Here is a 24319-nt window from a genome sequence, read left to right as displayed (position 1 = left end):
GACCCCTTTTGGGGGTTTACATCGCAAGAGACTAACAGAGGTGGTTTGCCAGTGCCTTCCTCAGCACAGCAACCCTGGTATTCCTCGGTGGTCTCCCATCCAAATACTAACCAGGGCTGACCCTGCTTAGCTTCTGAGATCTGACGAGATCAGGCTACCCCTCAATAATGTAATTTATGGTATTAAGGCCTACTATAAAGCTAACCAATACTATTAAAGCTATTTTCCTACAGTATGTCACAAGAAATACACATTATGTGTATGAAATATGCTCATGATGAAAACACATTCCCTCTGAATGAAGAAATTACTTTGTGAAACAGGCATAGGCAACTCCTGTCTCTAATTTTTCATCAAACAAGCAACTGCTGCAATTTGTAAGCCTCCTTGAGCCATGAGAAAAGGTGAGATATCAATATTTTAATAAATAAGTTAAGTTCTGTGGAAAATGTTACCACTTCCCATTTTGAATATTAGAAAATGTAATTGCAGCCCAGTAACAAGAACACGGGCAGAAAAGCAAGAAATGATCCAGAGGTACCAGTTTTATATACACAGCCACAAAAAAGTATTGTGGCACCTTACAGATTTTTATTGTAGCCCTTGTGAAGAGTGCTCTAGCCCCCCCCCCAAAAAAAACAAATTCCACCATAAATCTGCCTGTCGTTTTTGTTTTTTCCACAGTAGATTACATAGGCCCCATCTGAAATTACAGCCAACAGTCAGTTCAAAAACCTATTCGACAATAAAGCTTTAAGATTCACCCTTTAACTGGAACAAGAATATTTAAGATTATCATTCCTGTCCCTCGACTCCTCTATTTTATGTTTCAAGACACACTGCGGAATTTTAAAAGTGCAATCAACTCCACTTCGACTTTCTTGCACATCTCCCCAAATTATTTTTAGATACTAACTCAGTTGAATGCAAAAGATGATGATATAGAAAGGGAATAAATGAAAACGTACAAGGGGGGAAGTAGCTCCAGGACGCTGGACGGGCTCCATGAGCAGGGGAGACTGAGAAAGTACAATTCAAAAGAAAAAAAATATTAAAATGAGCAGCCATTTTAGAGACATTTTCATTAAACACACAGGCGACATTCACAAATGGACATTTCTCTGCAATCCACTCTGGTGTTAAGGCAATGAACATGCATCTAAATTCTACATCTGTCGGGCATCGCTACAGTTTTGCTCAAGTTCCCCAAACGTCTTCTGAAATCAATGGCATTTATTCAGCATGACACTGACTGGCAGTAGGGGACGTGTCAGCAAACAGCATATCCTTCCAAAGCACTGAAATAATTAAGTTACGTGATGACTCAGACCTAGAAGGGACCAATATGTTAAGTGCAACAAAAGAGAAACAATGCAAAACTTTCTAAAAGATCCCAGCATTTATAAATAAATTCACTGTTTTGCCCATTTAGGTCTTTTCCTCACCAAACTCAGTTTCACAAAACTGAATCCAGTACAGCTGCTTGTATTTATTTCTGTTTGTGCGCTCCTGTCCTGCTTGAGACAACGCCCGCCCCCCCAAAAAAGTTTGCCTCTTAACATGCTGCCACGTAGCACGAGAGCCTATTAGGTAGGTGGTCCATTAATTGAGAAGGTGGATGCAAGTGCCCTGGATGGGGGGCTATGTTATCCCAACAGAACAGATTTGTGGTATAGGGACATTCCCAGATCTAGGCCTTCTCTAGAACCCTTTCTGTAAAACAACGAGGTTACTACCATTATGCATGTGCTGGAAGCGCCGCAATTATCTTACTTCAAGAGAAATGCTAACAGTTCAGAAAGCAGCAATATGACTTCTTTCTAGGCACACACCAAATGTACTCCATTCTTATCAGTACAACAAAAACTTCACTGGTTGCCCAGTAATTTCCAGGCCAAATTTTAGGTGCCAGTTTTGGGTTCAGGTCCCTGGATGGAATAACTTCTCCCTGAATGTTAAGAACATGAAATGAAGCCCTTGTACTGGTGGCTACTACCACCAAAAACTTGGCTACTACCAGTAGTAGTGGCCCTTGGACTTTGGCCACTAATAGTGGACATTTGCTAGAAGAGGTATGCCAGATCAATGCAACTCATTTTTAAAGAGGGCGAGGCCACACACATTTTCCATACAGGCTTTTAAGTGATAGCTTATGGGGACCTGCATAAAACGTAGTCTCTTACTTAGCTGGTTGTGAGTTAAATGTTTATGTGCTTTAATGTTTTATACTATAATACTATTTGAATGCAAGAAAAAAACATGCTACAATTAAAAAAATAAAAATAAAACCCATCAGACACCCCCAGCAAACCAGAAATAATTCTCTACAGGAGTATGCCATTTTAGATAACATTTAACCACCAGAAAAATGTCTCTTTTAAATCTTGTCAATATTATACAACTTCAGAGTGCTACCAATAATAGATGTACCCGAAGCATGTACAGTCTTTCAAAGACGCTGTCAGGAGTAAAAATATAATTGCGATTCATTTAGTACCTAAATCATATATCGGGAAAGGACAACAGGCGCCTTTGATTTTAATGTAGCTAAAAGTACAACAGCCCTCTGGCAAAGTGGACCAACATATTTGTTCCTATCAGTACACTTTCAGTTTCTTATGTAATGACTCCCCATATCCTCCCCTTTCCTCAATGGTAGGCAACCCTAGAAAGATAACTTGAGTTTTTCGTTCTAACCCCCTTCCTCCTCTCCAGCCATATAACAAAAGTGAGCTGTATAAAAAATATCTGCTAATTGGCCAATCTGACCATTTGGCTCAAGGGCCACGTGAAATGGATGCATGTGTCAGCTCCCAGCCCGTGGCTGGCCCTGTCATGCGCAGATGCTTCCATACACATAATTAAATGTTTTGCACACTACGGCCAACCTACAATTTGGGGCATTTTCAGCAGTGTGCCCTATACACAGTTGTATGTAACCAGGAAGTCACAGACAGTGAGCTAATGTGTGCAACCGAAGTGGCTGAAAAGCACCATTGTCTTATAATCATATTCCAGTATAAGCTGTCAATTTATCAGGAAATTATCATAAAGATGTTAAAAATAACAAGCATCTTCTAAGGTAGCTATCTAAGACTAATGTATTTAGTGAGCCACAAGCCTTTGAAGACAAAACTTAATTTTCTTCAACTGCAGACCTCTATTAAAATAAATCACATTACACAGGAAGAACTGTTTAGAGATAGTGGTAGCAACATTTTACAAAGCTAAGGATACAAAACTGAGTGAGGGATTCTCTTTTTCTAGGTTAGTAACTCCCAAGTGTATCTTGTGTTTGGTTAATACACTGTTTCTGGAATCTCCTGACTACAAACAGAGGAAATCATCAGGCAACATTTGACTATTCATACAGATGAAACTGCTCCCCAGACATCTGATATATCTGTAGAATGAGATGAAAAGCTGCACACTGAGTGCGGGATATTTAAGGAAGATATGCTCTTTGGAACACCTTGACCAGTGGGGTGGACGATCAAAAATATGACAGAGCAGAAACGGAAGAGATATACAAAAAGGAGATAATACGTGTTACTCCATCCAGTGGTAAACTGGCTGGCCCCTGTGTAGATGATGAAAACAACATAGCAGGGCCCAACCACAGATAAGGTAAGGGGTCTCTTCGTACTCAAAGGGCTCTTCACTACTCATGAAAAAGCTGACTTTATACTTTCACCAAAAGAGGGGGGAAATCAGCTGAACTAAAAAGAAAAACCTTAAAAAAAACCAGCCCAATGAGAACAGAAAATGCTCCAGAAGGGATATGGTAGATATGATCAGCCTTTTCAAGACCCTGACAGAGTAAAGAATCCTGGAGGGGTAGATGTTGGATGGGGTAGAATTTCCAAATTGTTCCCCATCCACGTAGTCTTCTCTTTGCTCCCAGGCACCTGAGCAGGTCAAACTTGTCTTCCCTTCAACCTTCTTTCCTCTTTAACTGATATTTAGATACACTGAAGCTCTGTCCCTGGTAAAATGCTTTCAGTCCTCATCAGAATATTTTGTAAAGGATTTTTCCGCTTTAAAAAAAAGTTAATTCCATTATTCTACATTCCAGGGGGGTCCCCAAAATATCTGCAGACCTCTGCCTTGTCTGTGAGTGGCCTGGTTTTGTGGCTTTTGTTATCCAAATAGGGGCCAGTCAGTTTCTATTGGACTGAATGACAGGTATCCCATCTTTTTATACGTCTCTCCTGCTCCTTTTCAATCATCGTTTTGGCCAGCTACCTCACTAGTACCATCCCATGACCTAGAAAAAGGAGCCTTGGCTTACCTGTGAGGGCTCCTTCTTCTCTGAGGGAAGAGGACATCTTATGAGTGGGTTTTTCCGTTCCTATGCTCAGGGATAGGCAGGTTCTTCAATCTTTTTAACTTCCTGTCCTGTACCGGAAACGCCCTCCCAGTTCGAGGACTTCCAAAGTAGAATAAGAGGACAGAAAAAACATATCAAACATATAAAACATAGAACAAGTAGTACAATCAACCAGTGCTGGACTAAGGCTGATCAACGATTGTACAACAAGAATCAACAAGTACAACATGAACTGTTATAAACTCGGGTAAGAACATCAGGTAAGGAGTAAATGGATTCAGTGGCGAGGAGTTCCAATTATTCATCTTGGTGCTTGACTGGCGCTCTAACTTCGCCCTGGGCGGGCAAGATGTCCTCTTCCCTCAGAGAAGAAGGAGCCCTCACAGGTAAGCCAAGGCTCCGTTCTCTCTCTGAGGATCAGAGGACATCTTATGAGCGGGATGTTCAAGAGCTGTAACTTCTGGGTGGGGTCAAGCATCATTCGCCACTTGCTGAAGCACTCTCCTTCCAAATGAGGCATCTGCGGAAGCGTAGGTATCAATTTTGTAATGCCTAACGAAGGTAGATGAGGTTGACCACGTCGCTGCCTTGCATATCTCCTCCACTGAAGCTTGGGTGTCAAAGGCCGCAGAGGTAGAAGCACTCCATACTGAATGAGCCGTTATTCCTTGAGGACAGGGAATGCCAGCGTGTTGATAGCAGAGTTGTATACACTGCTTGATACACCTGCTGATCGAAGGGTTTGACATTTTGAGACCCTTATTAGGAGGAGATATGGATATGAAAAGTGCCTCCGACCTCCTGAAGGATTTAGTGCGTTTTTGATAAATTCTCAATGCTCTTTTAACGTCCAAGGAATGCCAATTTTTCTCTTTGGGGTGACGCGGGTTAGGGCAGAAGGATGGTAACACCAGCTCCTGCTGTTTGTGAAAGCTGGTATTCACTTTTGGTATGAATGTTGGGTCTGGACAAAGAACGACTTTGTCAGCATGAAAGACACAAAGACTGTCTCTTGACGATAGGATCCTCAACTCCGAAACCCTTCTGGCAGAAGTCACCGCCACCAAGAAGAGTACCTTCATGCGTAGGTAGGACAAGGGCACGTCCCTTAACGGCTCAAAAGGTGAATGTGTCAAGGCTTTCAGAACCACATTCAGGCGCCATGTGGGAAATCTGTGTAATGTCGGGGGTGACAAATAAGAAACTCCCTTAAGGAAGGTGACAATGTGTGGATGTCGAGTCGTGACGTATCCGTCGAGGTGTGTAATTACTGTGGCTATAGCCGCCACTTGTCGACGTAGAGTGGATGCCTTCAAGTGTTGATTCAGGCCATCCTGTAGAAAATGAAGTAAACTCGCCGTTGAAATATTTAGTGGGTCCAGATGTTTTCTGTCACACCACCGGACGAAGGCTTTCCACGTGAAGTTGTAGATGCGTTTTGTAGACAATTTTCGGGCTTCCAACATAGTCGATACCACCTCCGTGGAATATCCCAGACTTAACATCCGTTGCCTTTCAAGTCCCAGGCGGTCAGTCTTAGCCACCCTGGGTCCGGATGTAAAATGGGACCTTGATGTAGAAGGTCCTCTGTCACTGGCAATTCCTATGGTTGTTGGATGGATAGTTCTTTTAGTGTCGGGAACCAAGGGCGCCTGGGCCAATGGGGCGCGAACAGCACGACGTGAGCCCTTTCCCTCCGAATCTTCCTGAGGACTTTGGGCAATATCGGAAGCGGTGGAAAGGCGTAGAGTTTCTCCTTCGGCCAAGAAGACTCCAGGGCGTCTACCCCTTCTGCCTCGGGATCCAAGAACCTGGAGAAAAACCTTTTTAGTTGTCTGTTTTTTGAAGAGGCGAAGAGATCCACTGTCGGATTCCCGAACCTCATGTGGACGATAAGAAAAATGTCCCTGTTCAGGGCCCACTCCCCTTCGTCCACCTGCTGCCTGCTCAGCCAGTCGGCTTGTTGATTCAGAACACCCTGGATGTGTTCGGCTTTTAGGGAGGCGAGGTGCTTTTACGCCCAATTGAGGATAGTCAAGGATTCCGCGTGGAGGGAGGAGGAACGAGACCCTCCTTGCCTGTTTATGTGGGCTTTGGTGGAAACGTCTGTTCTCACCAGAATATGCTGTCCTTCGACTATCGGTTGGAATTCGAGAAGGGCTTTGTGGACAGCCCTCAGCTCCAGCCTGTTGATATGCATGCGGGTTTCCGGCCGCGTCCACCGACCCTGGGCAAAATGGTTCTGAAGAGTGGCCCCCCCAACCCTGTCGACTCGCATCTGTGAATAACTGAATTGATGAGGCCGTAATGTAGGGTAGGCCCCTTGACAGGTTGGTCTTCTTGGTCCACCACAGGAGACTGTCCTTGACCTGTGATGTAAGTAGCAGATGTGGGTTCTTTTTCTGGATTATTTGAATTTGGAAGGGTTTGAGGAACCACTGAAGGGCCCTCATGTGTAGTCATGTCCAAGGGACCAAGTCTATACAAGCCACCATAAGGCCTTGAAGCCTGACCAAGGTTGAGAGGCCAGCTGATTTTGAACTTCTGGTAGTCTTGGCTAGCGTCTGTAAGGTAGTCATTTTGTACTTTGGGAGGAACAGCTTGTTCTGCACCATGTTTATGATTGCTCCCAGATGGTGAATCTTCTGTGAAGGTGTGGTAAGGCTCTTGGACAAGTTGACGATAAAGCCGTGTTGGGTCAGGATTGAAATGACCTTCTCCGTGTGTTGTCTCGAGGTCAACTCCGACGGAGCACTCACCAAGATGTCGTTGAGATAGGGAAAAATGTGGATCCCCTGCTCCCTCAGGATCGCCACAAGGTTGACGAGGACCTTGGAGAACACTCTCGGAGCTGATGTAAGTCCGAAGGGTAATGCCCGGAATTGAAGGTGTAGATGGCCATGAGTGAATCGAAGGTACCTGCGATGGGACGGATGTATCATGATATGCAGGTACGCTTCCTTCAAATCTAGTGACGTCAAGTACGCTTGTGGGCGAAGGGCTTCCACTATGGAGCGGAGAGTTTCCATTCTGAAATGCCTTTTGTAGACAAAACGATTGAGGAACTTTAAATCCAGAATGGCCCTCCAGTCGCCGTTCCTTTTTGGCAGGAGTAAACCCCGGTGTGCTGCTCTAATTTTGGAACATGTTCTATGGCGTGAATGTCCAACAAGTGTTGAATGGCCCTTTGCGTACGCAGCACCTTCTCCTGATTGTGCGACACTGGAGAATTCAGAAATCGATTTGGTGGAAGAGTTTGAAATTCTATCTTGTAGCCTTGGGAAATCAGTTGACGTGACCAATTGTCTGTTGTTGAGGAGATCCATACCTTGGCGAAGAATTGAAGCCGCCCCCCCACCGGAGCCAAGTCACTGTTTCCCTTGCTTATCTCCAAATCTTGCAGATTTGTCCACTCCCTGTCCACTAAACTGGCTGCCCTTGCCAAACCTGGATCCTTTTCTGAAGGATCCCCGTCCAGAGCTCCAGGAGGTTCTTCTTCCATCGGATCTGGGGCGTGCCATGAAGTGGGATGTTCTAAAGGGACGAAAGGAGTGCGAGAAGGATGGTTTTCCATCCTTCCTGATGTACTTGGGCAAGGCTTTCTTTTTGTCCTTGGTTTCAACAAAGATGTCGTCGAGCTTTGGCCCAAACAAACGACCACCTTCGAAGGGATAGCCCAGGAGTATAGCTTTTGAACCAGAGTCAGCTGACCATGATCTGATCCACGCAGCCCTCCTGACGGTGGAGGAAGCCGCCAAGGACCTAGCTGTGAAAGACAAAGAATCCAGCGTAGCATCTGCCATGAAATTGGAGGCTTTTAACAGACGCTTCAGGCCGTCCAAAATCCTTTTATTACCTGGTGGAAGCAATTCAATGATTTTTCTAATCCACATAATGCTGGCCCTTGCCACTAAGGCGGACGTGGTCGATGCCTGTATGGATAGGGCGGCCGCTTCGTGTGCTTTCTTGGCAGCGAAATCAATCTTCCTATCTAGGGGATCTTTTATACTGCCTGCTCCATCCTCAGAGATTAGGCCTGAGGACTGGAGGTCTGTGACAGGGGCTTCCACCAATGGCACCTTCAAGAGTGACATGCCTCTGGGCTCCAGAGTATATAATCGTTTAACAGAGGCTGGTATCTGTTTGCTGGACATAGGCTTTTGCCATTCCGATTTTACCAGGTCTTCAAAATACTCAGGGAAGGGCACTGAACATGACTTGGTTTGTAACCTAGTAAAGAATTCCTTGGAACCCCTGAATTTAGCCTTGTTCTTAATAGCATCCGTGTCTTCATCTTCGTGAAGATCAAGGGCTGACATTACTTTACATAAAAAGGCTTGATAATCCTCCCCCGCAAACAAGCGTGGATGAGGATCCTGACCTTGCTCTCCCCCTTCTCCAGATGAAAATTCTCCTTCTTCTTTTTCCTCCTCTTCCCCAGAGGAGGGGTCCTGAGAAATGGGCTTGGAAGGGTGAGTTGGTCTGGCCTTTCTGGCCGCCTTAGTTGGCCAGGCAGTGCTGGGACCTTGAACTGGAGGCTCTAGTTGAACTGAGCCCCTAGAGGGAGAGGAGGCCCGGGAACTGGAAGGGCCTCTTGAAGACATTTCGCCCAATAGGGCAAACTCCTCACGCAGAGCCCTGCGCATCAATTCTAGCATTCCCTGTTCACTCGCCCCCCCCCCCACCGTCAAAAGGGAAAGAGAGGATTGCATTGTACCCAATCCGACGTCCGTAGTAAGGCTTCCCGTGGGACCGACATTACGGACTGGTTGTTCCCCCTCGCCACCTTCCAGGGACAAACGGGGAGGTTTGGCGGCCATCTTTTCTGCGCGGGGATGTTTCGCACCATTTTTCTCTCCCTCAGTAGCCGCCTGCTTTCGCTTTTGCCGCTGCGCCGCCGCCGTGGCCGACGCTGTTCCTTGCTGCCGCCGCGTCTTCTTTTCGCTCGCCCCCGCTGAGTTATTTCGGCGGGAAGGCAGGAGCTCCGTCGATACCGCCTCATCCCCCGAGAGGAGCTCTTCTCCTGAAAACTCCTCGCTCGCCGCCATTTTCCTCCGTGCGGGGAACAAACGGACCGGCACAAGGGGGAAGGATCGGAACAAACGGAGACGGGACCAGACGAGGCAAAAGACAGACGAGGGTAGGAAGGGATTTTTGGGTTAGCAGGGAGGATAAGGATAAAGGTTGAAAGACTTGGATCTTGAGCGTAGCTGAGGAGCTCGCTAAAAAGTCTGCTCTTCCCTCTGAGGCAGGAATAGAACTGAGAGGGCGTTTCCGGTACAGGACAGGAAGTTAAAAAGATTGAAGAACCTGCCTATCCCTGAGCATAGGAACGGAAACACCCACTCATAAGATGTCCTCTGATCCTCAGAGAGAGAAGGACTCGTACACCAGAATGGAGTTAATGTAAGCATTTTTAAAAATCACAATATAGTAAAAGGTTTGTTATGTGGCCCACATGGTGAATAGGGGCTGCCAGTTAGAACATAAGAACATAAGAAAGGCCCTACTGGATCAGACCAAGGCCCATCAAGTCCAGCAGTCTGTTCACACAGTGGCCAACTAGGTGCCTCTAGGAAGCCCACAAACAAGATGACTGCAGCAGCATTATCCTGCCTGTGTTCCACAGCACCCAATATAATAGGCATGCTCCTCTGATACTAGAGAGAATAGGTATGCAGCATGACTAGTATCCATTTTAACTAATAGCCATGAATACCCCTTTCCTCCATGAATATGTCTACTCCCCTCTTAAAGCCTTCCAAGTTGGCAGCCATCACCACATCCTGGGGCAGGGAGTTCCACAATTTAACTATGCGTTGTGTGAAAAAATACTTCCTTTTATCTGTTTTGAATCTGTCACCCTCCAGCTTCAACAGATGACCTCGAATGTGCTGAATACTCAAGCTTATTGCTCTGCTCCTGCAGAGGAATCTGCAGAGACCAAACCCCACCCAATTGGGAACACCATGGCGACAGCTCCCATATTTGCTGGGACCCTTCCTCCCCACCCCCTTGAGCCATGGAACCATCCTAGACATCAACCATCCTAGAACAATAAAGGTAAAGATCCCTATGCAAGCACTGGATCATTACTTACCCATGGAGTGACAACACATCCTGACGTTTACTAGGCAGACTATGTTTTACAGGGTGGTTTGCCTTTGCCTTCCCCAGACATCTACACTTTACCCCCAGCAAACTGGGTATTCATTTTGCGACCTCAGAAGGATGGAAGGCTGAGTCAACCTTGAGCTGGCTACCTGAGACCGACTTCCATCAGGATCAAACTCAGGTTGTGAGCACAGCTTTTGACTGCAGTACTGAAGCTTACCACTCTGTGCCACGGGGCTCATTCTAGAACAATATCGACCCTTAACTGACGCCCACTTCAGTGGCAACCAAAGTGGAAACTACCATGGGGAAAATGAGGATGGTACAGTGACAGGTTTCATTCGAATGCCTTCCCTGTGCTTCCACACACAAAAGACATGTGGTGTGTGCATGCAAGTCTAGACTAACTCTGATGAAACTAACTCTGTTTCAGAACGGAATCATAAACGACAAATTTCAGTGACTCACAGGGAAGAGCGTTTGCCTACTGAATCACCATCTCCAATCCTGAAAGCACCTAGCTTTTACCTGAAGTCACATCCAGGTATGGAAAGAGCATGCCTCTGCTGAGCTATGTGCTCTCACTGAAAATTAAAAGGGCAGTGCAATAGTACCAAAAAGATATGGCACTGAGAACATAAAATTTGGCACCGAATGGTTTTTTTCTGGGTTCTTAACTGCATATCTTTACAAGGAACCAAAAACTCAGTCATTTTCAAACAACTCATTATAATTGCCAGAATTGGCATTAATGATTCATAATGAATATCTATATACCTAATATTGTGATTAAGTGAACCAGCTTTTATGCATAATCGGACCTGGGAAACTACTGGATTTTTATTTTTGGAAACAACATGTGATATACATACAGAGCACATCTGCTTTCCCCTCTTTAAATTTTGAGAGCATTTTAATAACTGCATAATATTCAGCTACAGCTGTGATACTTTAAGGCATTTATTCACTTCACATCCAGACTTCTTCATGTGCCAGAACATCCAATCCCAGATCTTCGGGTTGGCAGGTCTCCTGCAATAGCAGGAAACCTCCTGCCAATCTGGTTCATTGCCCTCTGGTCCTGAAGATCCGGCGTGATGACATAATGTCCAGGGAAAACTGGAAGTGATGCCATGGGATGCTCTAGGATTTGCAAAACCTGTATGGTTTAACCATAGAGCTTTTGCAAAACCCTAGAGCATCCCATGGCATCACTCCCCCGCCCCCCTCAATCTGGGCTGGCGAGGTGTGGCCCAGCTCGACCAACTGACATTTAGGCCCTCATAACAACTGAGTTCGACACCCTTGCACTAGAGCAATGACTGATTATAGAATTATGATGGCAAATAGGAATTACAGTGAAACAACACCTGGTGACACACTTGGCACAGTATCTTAGCTTGCTAATATGATCCCACAGTTAACACAATTAACTTCTGTATATATAGGGTTGTCAACCTCCAGGTGAGGCCTGGAGTTCTCCCACAATTATAACCGATCTCCAGGACTACAGAGATCAGTGTTTAAAAATACATTAAACCATGAAGAAATACTGCCAACAGATCATTTTAATTCAATATGGTTTCCAAAAAAGTAGAATGGGAAAAAGACCTTAATTTTTCATTTCTGCATTAAAGAAAAATTCTGCTGCTCTTCTAAGGTTACACTGAAGGGCAGACCAATTCTAATAATTTATATATATTTATAGATTAGATAGTACAATATTACAAAAATCCCTGGTTTTCATGTAGGGAGGGAATACCCAGCTATGACATGCAATCCCAAGCATTACCAGAAAGGGAAAACAAAACTACTGAAACTTGATCTCGTTTTACATCGTCCAACACCAAGAAATTTTAAAAGAAACACTGACATCCCACACTAAAAACTGCCTGAGACCCTGTGGAAAGGCAGGCTTAGAAAGAAAGAATATTTAAATAGCATCAACTGTACACTGAAATGCATTTGTTTAGTTGCATACGCAGAAATAGCTTTATATGGATTGCTGATATATACGAAACAAAAGATCAAAAGAAGTCAAGAACCGGCTGAAAAAAGTGGGAGAGTGTAGAAAGAAGGGTCTGAATCAACATTATGTCAGACTACATGTATTTGTTTAAAATGAACAGATACATACCTGGCTTTGGCACAGAATTGGTCACAGACTGAGGAACTTTGTCATTAATTAGTTCAACACATTCACTAGGAAAGAATCCAACCTGTGACAAAGACAAACAATAGTAGTTTAATGACTGCAGTATATTTATGACTGCATTTGATTAGAACAGCAAGTGGAACAACGTTCTGGCAGTTTTGCAGTAAAGAGTATTTTTGTACACCAACACAATATTTAAATGGTTGGGGATTAAGCAGGATGTTCTGATCTAAAGAGCAAGACTAAAACAGCCCAACCAACTTATATATATATATATATATATATCTTGGTACTACTAAAATGTCTTCGGTGCCTTAAAGATTGCAAATTTGGCACTACGGATACACATTTGGGTATAACCAAGCCGAAAATATATGGTATTTTTCTGTTATATTTTCGGCTTAGTTATACCCGAATGCAAATATTCGGCTCCCCAAAATATATCCAAGATTTTTCAGGATAACAAAATGGGTCCTGAAAACCCTCCAGAAATATTCACAATGAACCAGGAGCATTTGGAGCTGGCGTTTGCAGGCTCCCAGGACAGTTTTTACCTTTTTTCTTTTCTTCCTATGTTTCTGTGTCTCCTGGGGCTTGGTATTATTTTATTGACTAGTTTAAAATATTTTTAATAAACTTATATTTTTAATTCTGTGTTAATGTCTTGACGTTTTCACATTGAAATGTTTTGATGTTCACCGTCTTGGGGACCTATCTGGGTTTCCAAGCAGCATACATGTTTTGAATAAATAAATAACTATATTCTCCCAGTGACAGGGCCCAAGGCGCCCCGCGACAATAAGAACATAAGAAAAGCCATGCTGGATCAGACCAAAGCCCATCAAGTCCAGCAGTCTGTTCACACAGTGGCCAACCAGGTGCCTCTAGAAAGCCCACAAGCAAGATGACTGCAGCAGCATTATCCTGCCTGTGTTCCACAGCAACTAACATATTAGGCATGCTCCTCTGATCCTGGAGAGAATAGGTATGCATCATGACTAGTAACCGTTCTGACTAGTAGCCGTGAATACCCCTCCTCCATGAACATGTCTACTCCCCTCTTAAAGCCTTCCAAGTTAGCAGCCATCACCACATTCTGGGGCAGGGAGTTTCACAATTTAACTATGCATTGTGTGAAGAAACACTTTCTTTTATCAGTTTTGAATTTCTCACCCTCCAGCTTCAGCAGATGACCCCGCGTTCTAGTATTATGAAAGAGGGCAAAAAGCTTCTCCCTGTCCACTCTCTCCATACCATGCATAATTTTATAGGTCTCTATCATATCTCCCCTTAACTGCCTTCATAGACTGCTTTAGAAACTCATATTGGTTTTTGCAAAAAAAGGGGGGAGGGTTCTTTTGCGGCATGAGTGATGGCTGTTCAGGAAATGGGAGCCCAATTAGTTTGTGAAACAGGCTGCATTATTTTTTAGAAGCAGGCCATGCTATAAAAACCCTGACCAGTCTACAGTTTAAAAAGTGAAGCACTGGAAATAATCTGTAAGCAGTTGATGTAACTCCATCTCTGAAGATAAAGGATGGAGGCCAGGAGACTGACTACACTATGATGCTCTGAAGACCTCAAACCACTTCTTCAAACCCTATTTTTCTTCTCTTCTCTGCTTAGAATAAAGAAGCTCACACAGGTTTGTGGATGAAAGCTTTCCCCTCAATTTTATTCTGACGAAGACCTTCTGCTCCTAATTCCTAAGAAATTGCATAATGTGTAGCATTTCCCTCTTTTACGTGATGTCAGGTGTTCTATTTCATTTAAAGTTGTTCTCTGCAGAGCAAGAACAATGGTATACCTACATCTGTCAAAAATACAAAAGTAATAATTATTGCTAAAGGATGTCAATCCTTGTGGTAGTGTAAAAGTTCAAGTCCAGGAGGTGGGAAAGCTTAGAAATGTTTGGCAAGGAGCATAATAAAATATCATCTGATCTCTATATATAGGATACCTATATATAGGGTACCAGAGACTAACTTTCTGTAGTGGTATTTATTGGTGGCAGCAGGCAGAAAGAATTAAAGCCACTTCCGAACTGTAAAGCTATTAATTGCTTCTTTAGATCTATCCAAGAAGAAAGGATGTTATTTGAGATAGGAATTTTTTTAAAAAACAGGTTATGGTTTCTTCAGGAGCAGTACAATTCCATCTTGACTTTGCAACCAAGATTTCCCCCCGCCCCGGTACTTAAATAGATGAATAAGATTAGCTACAAAAGCACATTTGATGACCCACATCCCTTCATTTGGTTTGACTAATGAAATACCTTCCAATGTGATACGTTTTGGTACAAGTAACCTACAGCCAGAAAAAACGAGATGAAACATGTTTCTGAGGTAGTTGGAAACTAAATGAGAACTGAAAGCCTGGCTTTTAATTTCAATGCTTTAACCCCATCAGTTATCACAGATGTTCTAATGGATGTTTCAACAGAAAGAAGAGCAAAGAATACTCACTCTGGACTGGAAATCATGATTAAGTGACTCTTATGCAAACACAGCAAGGCAATGATACAGATCCTTCCAAACATTTTACAGACAAGCCATTACCACCATAGGTTTGTCAGCAAGTTCTTAAAAGTTTTTTAAGCATGACTATTCAGTTTGAGAAAACTTCAGCGAAGAAGGGCATAAGTAGGAAAGGGGGTTCAATCTTTAAAGTAAATTCTAGAGAAGAAATAAACAGCAGCAATTTCCACCAAAGGGCATTATTTCTTAATGCTCATTAAGGCTTGATCTGTCAGAACAGGGCAGAAACATTTCCAAATATGTTTTCAAGTCCTTATCAAGTTATTTTCCTTTTTACAAGTATGAATAGGTTTTTGTTTGCATGAATGTCTGGGAAATTGAAAATAATAAAAAAATGTGCTTGATCAAACTATACCTATAGTTTTTGCTGGAAAACTCACATTATCTAGGCAGATGAAACTACTTCTTCACAATATGTCAGCAGAAAATACTGAATAGAGTTTTCTGAAAGGTTGTTTCATACAGCCTTGGGTTCAGCTATATGACTATTGCTGGAACCAGTAACATTATTGCTAATAAATGGTACCAACAGAATAGAACATATAGTACCACTGGCAATTTCCTCTTCTTGCTTAAGGGAACACTTGCAAATAATTTTCTCCTTCTACAGACAGCAATCATGTGGCCATTAAAACAGTTATTATCAATGAAATTATGCACCCCAGATGTAAAGATCCTAGCTTAGTTAGTTCAGAATTGCCTCATTTTTTCCAAGCCACAACAAGAGAAGTATATTAATTTATAGGCTGAGAAGTAATAAGGCTACCAGGTGAACAGGAAAAACATGCTTGGAATAAGTGTTTTTCATTCTATTGTCTGGAAACTAATTTTTCCACAGAGGATTTAGGGAGCCAATAGCCTCATCAGCCTTAGGCTTAAAAGTCCTCCACAAAATTTCCTGCTTTGTCAAAATACATTTAAAAGAACAAACTTAAAAGCTGATTTAGAGAGCCAGCATGGTGTAGTGGTTAAGAGTGGTGGTTTGGAACAATGGACTCTGATCTGGAGAACCGGGTTTGATTCCCTACTCCTCCACATGAGCGGCAGGGGCTACTCTGGTGAACAGGGTTGGTTTCCCCACTCCTCCACATGAAGCCAGCTGGGTGATCTTGGGCTAGGCACACTCTCTCAGCCCCACCTACCTCACAGGGTGTCTGTTGTGGGGAGGGGAAGGGAAGGTGATTGTGAGCCGGTTTGATTCTTCCTTAAGTGGTAAAGAAAGTTGGCATATAAAAACCAACTCTTCTTCTTAAACAGCTTTTAAAACCCTGACTTTCAGACCAGGCCAAAACACCACAGACCCCCAAACAGAAGAACAGACAGTGAAAAAATTTGTATAAGATGTACAGGGGGGGATGTGTGTGGAGAGTTACAATTTTGTGCTACCAATTCTGCTTAAAATGGCCATGGAATCCAGATTCGTTCTCAGGGCTAGCAGCACAGAAATGAAAAATAACGAACTTGGAAAAATATTTATTATGGGCAACCTTCGATTACGTCTAAGTCTTTCTCCAATACATTTTATGTATTCTATGCAATTTCCACTCCTTAATTTTGGTTTCTATCTTGCTGAGGATGGCTTTTGTCCAAGTACGTACTATTTTAAGGTCTTTCCCCTTTCATATCTCTTCTAATTCCCCTTTCTGAGGGTCCTTAGGGCTGCTTGTCAACACCAATCATTTCTGCTGTTTTGCTTTCGAAGGCCTTAATCCCTGTCACTGCATATATCGTAGTTTCCCCCCAAAGCATTATGCCTATCCTGAACTCACACAGTATAAATTTTAATTATTTTCTTGCTATAAAAGGAGGAGCGCTAGAACACTGTAATTTTTGAAGGCTTATTTAAAATTAATGCAATACATTTGAAACAGAGAAATGGAAATGAAAACAAGAGAAACATCCATGAGAACAACACCAGTGCTAGCTCTGGCCAGCTTCAAGTACTGTTACATCATTGGAGTTAGACACGAGATTAATTTCTCCAGTCTTACTTCTAGTTTTCATTTTCAGCTTCTTTTTCCAGTACCAGATTTTCTCCCTTTGGAGGCACTGGGTTAGCCTGATCAGGAATAACCAGGCCCAGAAGATTAACTTGCCTCCATCCCCTGGATGGTCCTGCTTTGAAAAGGAAAATAAATCTCTCTACACCTAAACTGTTACCGTATATACTCGCGTATAAGCCGAGTTTTTCAGCCCAAAAAAAGGGCTGAAAAAGCCGAACTCGGCTTATACGCGGGTCAATACGGTAGGAGAGGGGAGGGGGGAGGAGGGAAGAGGGAGGAGGGAGGGGGGAACTTACCTCCATCACCGCCGCCGCCGGGCCCAGGCGCCTTCCTCCGGCCGGCAGGGGCCTTCCCGCCCAGGCAGGAGGCCCCCGCCGGCCGCGCCGCCGCCGGCCGCGCGCCTGGGTGCGTTCCTCCGGCTGGGGGGGGGCTTCCCGCCCAGGCAGGAGGCCCCCGCCGGCCACGCCGCCGCCGCCCGCGCGCCTGGGCGCGTTCCTCCGGCCGGGGGGGCCCTTCCCGCCCAGGCACGAGGCCCCCGCCGGCCACGCCGCCGCCGCCCGCGTGCCTGGGCGCGTTCCTCTGGCCGGGGGGGGGCCTTCCCGCCCAGGCAGGAGGCCCCCGCCGGCCACACCGCCGCCGCCCGCGCGCCTGGGCACGTTCCTCCAGCCGGGGGGGGCCTTCCCGCCCAGGCAGGAGGCCCCCGCCGGAAGGCCCCCCCCCGGCCACGCCGCCGCCGCCCGCGCGCCTGGGCGCGTTCCTCCGGCCGGGGGGGGGGGTCTCCTGCCAGCCCAGGAAAGCCGCGCCGCCGCCGCTGCCACCGCTTCGCCGCCTTTCCAGGTAAGGGGCTCTTTCCCCTCCCCCCTTGAATGGCACTGGGGGTGGGGTGGGGTGGGGCGGGAGGGCCTGGGAGGCCGGCGGGAGGGCGACCTGGGGCAGGGCCCTGCGCTCTAAAATGGCGGCCGCCATTTTAGAGCGCAGCATTGCCGGTAAAGGGAATTTCTTATTGACCCTCGGCTTATACGCGGGTCAATAAGATTCCCTTTTCTGGCCTCAAATTTTGGGGGGTCGGCTTATACTCGGGTCGGCTTATACCCGAGTATATACGGTAAGCTAGCAATGAATCGAAAGACAACAACCTCTAGCAGAAACAAAAAGAAGACAGAACAGCATGCAGATGAGATAACCCCCCCCCGCCATTCTCACAGGGCCACAGCAACAGGAAAGGGCTGTAGTCATATAATGCATCATTAAGGATGCCAAAATCCCTTGCAAGGAGACTCTCACACATTTAACTGCACCTAGCATTCTTCCACAATCTTCCCAATAAGGTAGTAACAGAAAATGTGTATGTTTATAAATTACCTTCCCTACCAAACTATTAAAATTCAGGAAGCCCTGCCTTAGCAACCCTGATTCCCAGATCCAAATCTTCTGACTGCTATGTTCGATTCAATCTAAATGACAGCATGAACTCACATGCAAGAATTATGTCAATCCTCTTCTGCAGGCTCTGTAAGGTAGGTTGACGTGTCACTTCTGGTTCTCTTTAAAATGATGACACATTTGCCTTCCTCAGTGCCAGAAGAAAAGTGGCCACTGTGGTTGTTACTTTTACTATGCAGCCTTTGAAGAACTAAAATGGCACTACACAGTTCTTGACACATCTTTGGTTTCTTAGTGATCAAGATTAAAAAAGAAGTTTTACAACAAAACCTCCCTAAAATACCGGAGATGATGCTGTTGAGTATAATACCGGATTCCATAGTGACTCAGAGATCTTTTTTGATACATGCCACTATGGCTGCTAGACTGGTGTATGCTAAGAAATGGAAAACGCCTAAGATACCAGATAAGACCAATTGGATAAATAAAATGATGGAACTAGCTGAAATGGCAAAACTTACAGCATTAATAAATCAAAACGAAGATATTGAATTTGTGGCAGAATGGGAGGCATGGACAAACTATTGTATGAATGAATTTAAATGTGATATTAAGGGATATATTTTGATCTAATTCGAATTTATTGAGATAATTGAGAGATGCAAATAGTTAATTATATTTACATGATAAAGATATGGATAATTTACTATAAAGAATTAGACAATAAATACAAAGAGAGTAATAATGATAACAAATGGATAGAGGAGGGGAAGGGGGAAGTCAAAGATATAGATGATAGTTAAATGACAAGAAAGAATTTGATACATTATATAATTTGTTAATGGATATTCGTAACTGAATATGAACTAATTTGGAAAAAATAAGAACTTTATTTTTAAAAAAAAATTACAAAAGAAGTTTCCAGGCCCTTAAATTTTCCCAGAATCATGGAAACAATATATTATGAATATACCAGAGAGAGGCCTATTAGCATCTGTTACAATTCTGCAGTATCTTCAGGATGGTAGCCATGTTGGTCTGCAGCAGAAGAACCAGATTTGAGTCCAGTAGCACCTTAAAGACCAACAAGATTTCTAGGGTATAAGCTCTCCTTGTCATGCATCTGATGAAGGGAGCTTTGACTCTTGAAAGCTTATACCCTGGAAATCTTGTGTGGTGTAGTGGTTAAGAGCAGTGGTTTGGAGAGGTGGACTCTAATCTGGAGAACGGGGTTTGATTCCCCACTCCTCCACATGAGCGGCAGACACTAATCTGGTGAACCGGGTTGGTTTCCTCACTCCTACACATGAAGCCAGCTGGGTGACCTTGGGCTAGTCACAGCTCTCTTAGAGCTCTCCCAGCCCCACCTACCTCATAGGGTGTCTGTTGTGGGGAGGGGAAGAGAAGGGGTGATTGTAAGCCGGTTTGATTCATCCTTAAGTGGTAGAGAAAGTCGGCATATAAAAACCAACTCTTCTTCTTCTTCTTCTTCTTGGCCTAACATGCTCCTGGTGTCAAATCCAGCAATTCTGCAGATATGCAGCTGCTACTGCAATGCTACCTTAACCTGATACTAGGGCATACCTGAAATCCATGTTTTCCCCTCCACCAGGTGGTCAACTCCTTTGGAGGCATATCGATAACAGATACAATATCTCCCACCTGGAAATAAAGAACATAAACCCTTTTCTCAATATTGTAAGAAAGGCACATCTCTAGACGAAACACACACACTCTCTCTCTCTCGCTCTACAGCACTGCAAAAAAATCAGCCACAATATCCTTGTGCGATCAGCACTCCTAAAATCTACCACCAAAGCATGAGTTAATGCATTATAAATTCTATACAATGTACATTTTAAACATATTCATAAAGATCTTTTATTTGAAAATTGCTAAAAGCTCTTCTAATTAAAACATGGAATGCAGGACTGAGCTAAATAAGCCCCGGAAGCGTGAAAACCTTTGGGAGGATGGTCTTCAACAAATTAACTCCTTTTTATCTTGTTCTCATTATCTTGCATTAGCCTCTGCTCCCTCTTCTTCCTATGAAAATAAGGATGACCTTACAAAGACAGCCTCCTCTCAGTTTGAATGCATTATGGAAATGCGATACTATATCAGCAGGACAGAAAGGTGAGAGAAGATGTTTAAAAACTCCTTTGAGACCACTTTTTCTAACATAAAACATTTAAAGTAGTTTGCACTAGTCGCTTAACGCTTGCAAATGACACCAGCAAAGCTCCATCTATGCATGTGAGGCTCTTAATGTTTGCCTTTGGAATCTTTCAAGCACTCTGCGCTTGCATTTTCAAGCTTACCTCTGCCACCAGGAGGTCTACAAATGTATTTTTCTACAACAAAAGCCAAGAATTTGAGGAATTTAATAGGAATTTGTGGGCCATATAAAGTGCTTTACAGAGAGATGCATCTTGATCACAAGCTGTATGGTACCCACACAAGGAGCTTGGAATTTGTCAAATATGCAGAAGCAGTAATTCAGACAACAGTGAACAGATGTCTAGGAGTCTTTACAAAAAAAGTTAGAAAAGGTACTAAGACATAGTTGTTGCAACAGGACCTGATAAATCAGCTATAGGTTTTGTCGAAGGCTTTCACGGTCAGAGTTCATTGGTTCTTGTAGGTTATCCGGGCTGTGTAACTGTGGTCTTGGAATTTTCTTTCCTGACGTTTCGCCAGCAACTGTGGCAGGCATCATCAGAGTAGTAACACTGAAGGACAGTGTCTCTGTCCTTCAGTATGGTACCCACACAAGGAGCTTGGAATCTGTCAAATATGCAGAAGCAGTAATTCAGACAACAGTGAACAGAGACACTGTCCTTCAGTGTTACTACTCTGAAGATGCCTGCCACAGTTGCTGGCGAAACGTCAGGAAAGAAAATTCCAAGACCACGGTTACACAGCCCGGATAACCTACAAGAACCAGCTATAGGTTTGTTTGTTTTTTGTCCAAGGTTTAATTTGCTATCTCTTGATACACATTCTAGGGTTCCATTTAACCATCCAGATAACAAATATAATGAGCAAAATGTTGTCATATGACTTGGGGTTGGAACAGATGTAATACCAGCAGTCTGTGGGATTACAAATTCTTTCCTCCCCAGATCCTAAGGCAGAATACATAATTCATATGGTTCCTGCCCTGCATGTCCTTCCCCATATGACCTGGTTAATCCTAATTGAGCATTACATCTGTAATAATGTTAATCATGATTAGTGACAGCCAGGGCTCCTCTGCAACCCAGATTTGAAATGAAGCTGACTTGCAAATCTTGACTCAGGGGAACTAGAGTTACCATTAACCACCACTACCACTGGTGCCAGAGTCAATTAGGGTTCAAGCCAGTAGGGACGAGCTAAAAAAATCATGCTGGAGAAGAAACGTGCAATTCCATTGTTCACTCCTGTTAAGAGGTGATCAGCTTTATATTTGCCTTGGACTTCAGTCTGAGAGGCAAATAAATGGAAATTGATGTTAGTGATACAGCATTTAATGTTCTGTTGAAGCATGAACTATTCTGTTAAGTAACATTGTGATTTAACAGAACAGAATTCTTACTCTAAACAATATTCACTCATACTCCCTTGGGATTTTGATGTCCCCAAATAAAAGGATGTGATTAGAAAAACTCCTTGGAGATGTATTTTTGCTTGTCTTATAGAAGAAGAAGAGTTAGTTTTTATATGCCGACTTTCTCTACCACTTAAGGATGAATCAAACCGGCTTACCATCACCTTCCCTTCCCCTCCCCACAATAGACACCCTGTGAGGTAGGTGGGGCTGAAAGAGTGTGACTAGCCCAAGGTCACCCAGCTGGCTTCATGTGTAGGAGTGGGGAAACAAATCCAGTTCACCAGATTAGCCTCCGCTGAACAAGTGGAGGAGTGGGGAATCAAACCCGGTTCTCCAGATTAGAGTCCACTACTCCAAACCACCGCTCCTAACCACCACATCACGCTGGCTCTCAACACCATATACTTCTCAACACCAGTGTCCAAAAGCACTACACAGAAGAGAACTAGAGAAAGAAACCAGAGCACCTAACAGGCATTAGAGAAGTGGGATCAAGATTTCAAAAGCAACCAGGAACAGATCTTCACTCAACTACTGTTAGCATGAGATTTGAACCCAGCTTTTAAAGAAGCTCAATACAGGGGGAAATTGAAAATCTGGTCTCTTTTACCATTTGGAATAGAAAGGAACAGAAATCTGAACTTATTGATCCATTTTCTGAGCAGATATACTTCTTAAGCATTGTATATAGAAGCACAAGCATGCTCAGAGAAAACATCTTCCTGATTATATCAAATATGCCAAGAGAACTGCTAAGGAACTTCAAATATTGCATGTTCAAAATAGCAACAAGACTGGTAATTACTAATTTAATTGCCAGATTTGGGGTCTAATATATTTAAAGGTCACCCATACAATCTTTTCCTGATTACACAATGCATTCATTCCTATTTCCAGACATTCAAAATGCCAAAAATCCATATTTAATATGTGCACATACAGCTCTAGGTATTTTTTCTCCCTTCTTCAATGCTTTCAATTATTTACCTCAAAGGACAATTCATCAGCAGCCTGAGCAATGTATCTTTTAATAACGTGGGCAGCTGCTATAGCAGGGACATTAATGGACGATTCTTCATGAACTAGCAGGTGATTCCCCTTGTTATCAATCTGTAACAAAAGACAAAGGAGATTGTGAGGCTACTGAGGACGGGCAGTTCAATCTTTTTCTGTTTTATTGGTGTTCATGTGTAGGAGGGACTTCATGAAAATTCAGAGATGGCAGAGGTTCGAGGGTTCTCAGTAAAAAAAAGGGGGAGTGAAAAAAATGCAGGGTAGGCACCATATACCTGAGAATGAGAAGGAATGATACAACACTAATTTCTAAATAACAGATTGCCTTTTCTTTGCTCCGACTGAGGAGTATATTTTGCTATACTGTGGTGTGCTTTCAAAAGCAGCTGTTAATCTCTATTACAAAGACAGTTCAATTCCACCTTGTCAGAACTTCTAGCAATATGGAAAGGTAATCTCTGAAAATGTTTGTAATTTATTATTATTTAGTTTTAACCTTTCCACTTAACTGTCCTCCTGACTGTCTGGATACAACAGTGCCAGTGGGTGAGCAAACTATACATGCCCACTCAGCATATGAGAGGAGGCATTGTTGATTATGTGGGACACAGCCATATTGAGCTTAGATATTTTTCAGCCTATTAAAATTCCATTTTAATTCTTAGTGCTGACGAACAGTCAGAGAGAACGCAATTCCTCTCTTGTAATTCATGGCCAATCCACAATTTTTATGCAGTTGCCAGCGTTTGGCAACAGCTCACTTAGAGCTCATCGGTTGGCAAACTGAGGTTCATTTCTATATAATGTGTGAAATGTACAGCTGAGCCAAAATGGCCATGGGATGTATTTTGCAAAGAACTTTGCCACTGCAAAATATAGCCTTTCTGTTCTGGTGATTCTTCCAGGGTCAAGGTGCTGCAGAAGAGTTTGCCCATGCAGACTGGAGTCAGTTAGCAATGATGACAATACTGTGATATCTTGCAGCCAAATATGAGCTGCTATGGATCAGGAAGTCCATTCGGAGGAAGGGAAATTCTTCTGCCCTCAGTCGGCTTTGTGTCAATATGATGCTATTATGTTGCCTTTGTGATTCCTGATTAGTTGAGATCAGCTCAAGAAAAGCTCATTTTTTTCTGAATGGCACCAGAGTCATAAACTGGAGAATGAAACAGCTCTGAATAGATAGCA

At 43.6% G+C, this 24319-nt stretch overlaps 1 protein-coding gene across 1 annotated transcript in view; it reads right to left on the bottom strand.

The window, feature by feature from the left end:
• Window positions 1-24319, bottom strand: part of ARHGAP32 (Rho GTPase activating protein 32) — a 166902-nt gene that overhangs the window by 58486 nt on the left and 84097 nt on the right. The window contains exons 7-10 of the mRNA XM_056860465.1: window positions 23105-23227; window positions 20107-20184; window positions 12582-12663; window positions 969-1019 (exon numbers count right to left, since the gene is read on the bottom strand). Coding sequence (XP_056716443.1) covers window positions 969-1019; window positions 12582-12663; window positions 20107-20184; window positions 23105-23227 — 334 coding nt within the window. The remainder of the gene's footprint in view (window positions 1-968; window positions 1020-12581; window positions 12664-20106; window positions 20185-23104; window positions 23228-24319) is intronic.

Source organism: Euleptes europaea, chromosome 14, assembly GCF_029931775.1.
Source record: "Euleptes europaea isolate rEulEur1 chromosome 14, rEulEur1.hap1, whole genome shotgun sequence".
NCBI lineage: Eukaryota > Metazoa > Chordata > Lepidosauria > Squamata > Sphaerodactylidae > Euleptes > Euleptes europaea.
The sequence above is the reverse complement of the archived record's forward strand: the minus strand, read 5'-3'. Positions and strand labels throughout refer to the sequence as shown.